This window comes from Phytophthora infestans, genomic scaffold (assembly GCF_000142945.1).
Source record: "Phytophthora infestans T30-4 supercont1.32 genomic scaffold, whole genome shotgun sequence".
NCBI lineage: Eukaryota > Oomycota > Peronosporomycetes > Peronosporales > Peronosporaceae > Phytophthora > Phytophthora infestans.
This window is the reverse complement of record NW_003303727.1, coordinates 1,073,541-1,075,105: the sequence shown is the minus strand read 5'-3', so window position 1 is coordinate 1,075,105 and position 1,565 is coordinate 1,073,541. Positions and strand designations below refer to the sequence as shown.

The window sequence follows — 1,565 nt, the reverse complement described above, 5'->3', positions numbered from 1 at the left end:
GTTCCGTCGCGGCCAGCACATCTTGGTGCTGTGCTACTGCCTGAAGCCCGACATGACGCCCATCGCCAACAACACGCGTGCTGACGCTGCTCGTGTCATGAAGGCTGCTGAGGGCGAGGAGCCGTGGTTCGGTATTGAGCAGGAGTACACTCTGTTCGAGAAGGACGGCGTGACCCCGTACGGCTGGCCGAAGGGAGGTTTCCCTGGTCCGCAGGTCCGTACTACTGCGGTGCCGGTGCGCACTCGGTGTTCGGCCGTATCATTGTGGACGCTCACTACCGCGCATCGCTGTACGCTGGCATCAACATCTCTGGCATCAACGCCGAGGTGATGCCTGGCCAGTGGGAGTACCAGGTGGGTCCGTGCACGGGCATTGAGTCTGGCGACCACCTGTGGATGTCTCGCTACATTCTGCTGCGTGTGTGCGAGGACTTTGGCGTGAACGTGTCGTGGGACCCGAAGCCGATCCCTGGCGACTGGAACGGCGCTGGCTGCCACACCAACTACTCGACCAAGGCGATGCGTGAGGAGGGCGGCATGGCCAAGATCATCGAGGCCATCGAGAAGATGAAGCTGAAGCACAAGGAGCACATCGCGGCGTACGGCACGGGCAACGAGCGTCGTCTGACGGGCCGCCACGAGACGGCCAGCATGGACACGTTCTCGTACGGCGTGGCCAACCGTGGCGCGTCGATCCGCATTCCGCGTGTGGCGGAGGCCGAGGGCAAGGGCTACTTCGAGGACCGTCGCCCGGCGTCCAACATGGACCCGTACGTGGTGACTGGCCGCATCATCAAGACGACGATCTTGGACGAAGCGTAAATGTGAAGTTGAAGTGTGTAACTGAAGCTACAATTTCCTAATTCGAAACAAGAAATTGCAGTTTCGCTCTATTCAATCGCCAGTTGTCTATTAGTCACTGTCGGTCCGGCTGCGTCTGTGTTTTTTCTTCTTGTGGCTCTTCTTGTGGCTGTGCTTTCGTCTTTTGTGTCGACGGTGCGAGTCATCACTGTCGCTGCTGTAGTCACTTGAGCCCGAGTCACTGTCACTATCGCCCCTGGATCTGTGCTTCCTCTTCCTACTGGACGTCGAGTGTTTTCGCTTCTTTTTCGTGCTCTTACGTCGCTCTTCCCCCTCTGAGTCTGAGTCCGAGCCGTAGATGGCAGCAAGCGCCTGCGGGTTCAGGCCACTGCCCGTCACGTCCGCCTCGGCCAGTTTGGAGCGGGATTTGTGGCTCTTACGGAGCGATTTGTCGCGCGACTCATCCAGTTTCTTGCGGAATTCCTTTGAATGCTGTTTGGACGGGTCCTTCTCCGCCTCTGCTTGCAGCTTCTGTAGTTTGGAGCCCACGAGCTGGTCGTACATCTTTTGGAGCGTGGACTCGGCATTACGCTTTGACGAGCGACCGTCCGTGGTCTTGGCGCTTGTGGCGCTTACACGTACCCGTGTAGCAATGCGGACACGTCGACATGACCGAAGCAGGGAGGTGTGGTTATGATGGACACAAATTCCAGGTGGCACATTCAGTACATTGCCTAATTTATTCACAGCACGTAAACTGTCAA

General features: G+C 58.0%; 2 protein-coding genes across 2 annotated transcripts; one reads left to right on the top strand and one right to left on the bottom strand.

Moving 5' to 3' along the window:
• Positions 1–52: 52 nt before the first annotated feature.
• On the top strand, positions 53–893 carry PITG_14179 (glutamine synthetase; the record flags this gene model as incomplete). The annotated part of the gene is made up of 2 exons (XM_002899242.1): positions 53–131; positions 215–893. 2 exons carry the CDS (start codon positions 53–55, stop codon positions 820–822), a joined length of 687 nt encoding a protein of 228 aa, XP_002899288.1.
• Positions 894–912: 19 nt separating this feature from the next.
• On the bottom strand, positions 913–1,365 carry PITG_14178 (uncharacterized protein; the record flags this gene model as incomplete). The annotated part of the gene is made up of 1 exon (XM_002899241.1): positions 913–1,365. The coding sequence occupies one exon, from the start codon at positions 1,363–1,365 to the stop codon at positions 913–915; it is 453 nt and encodes a 150-aa protein (XP_002899287.1).
• Positions 1,366–1,565: the final 200 nt, after the last annotated feature.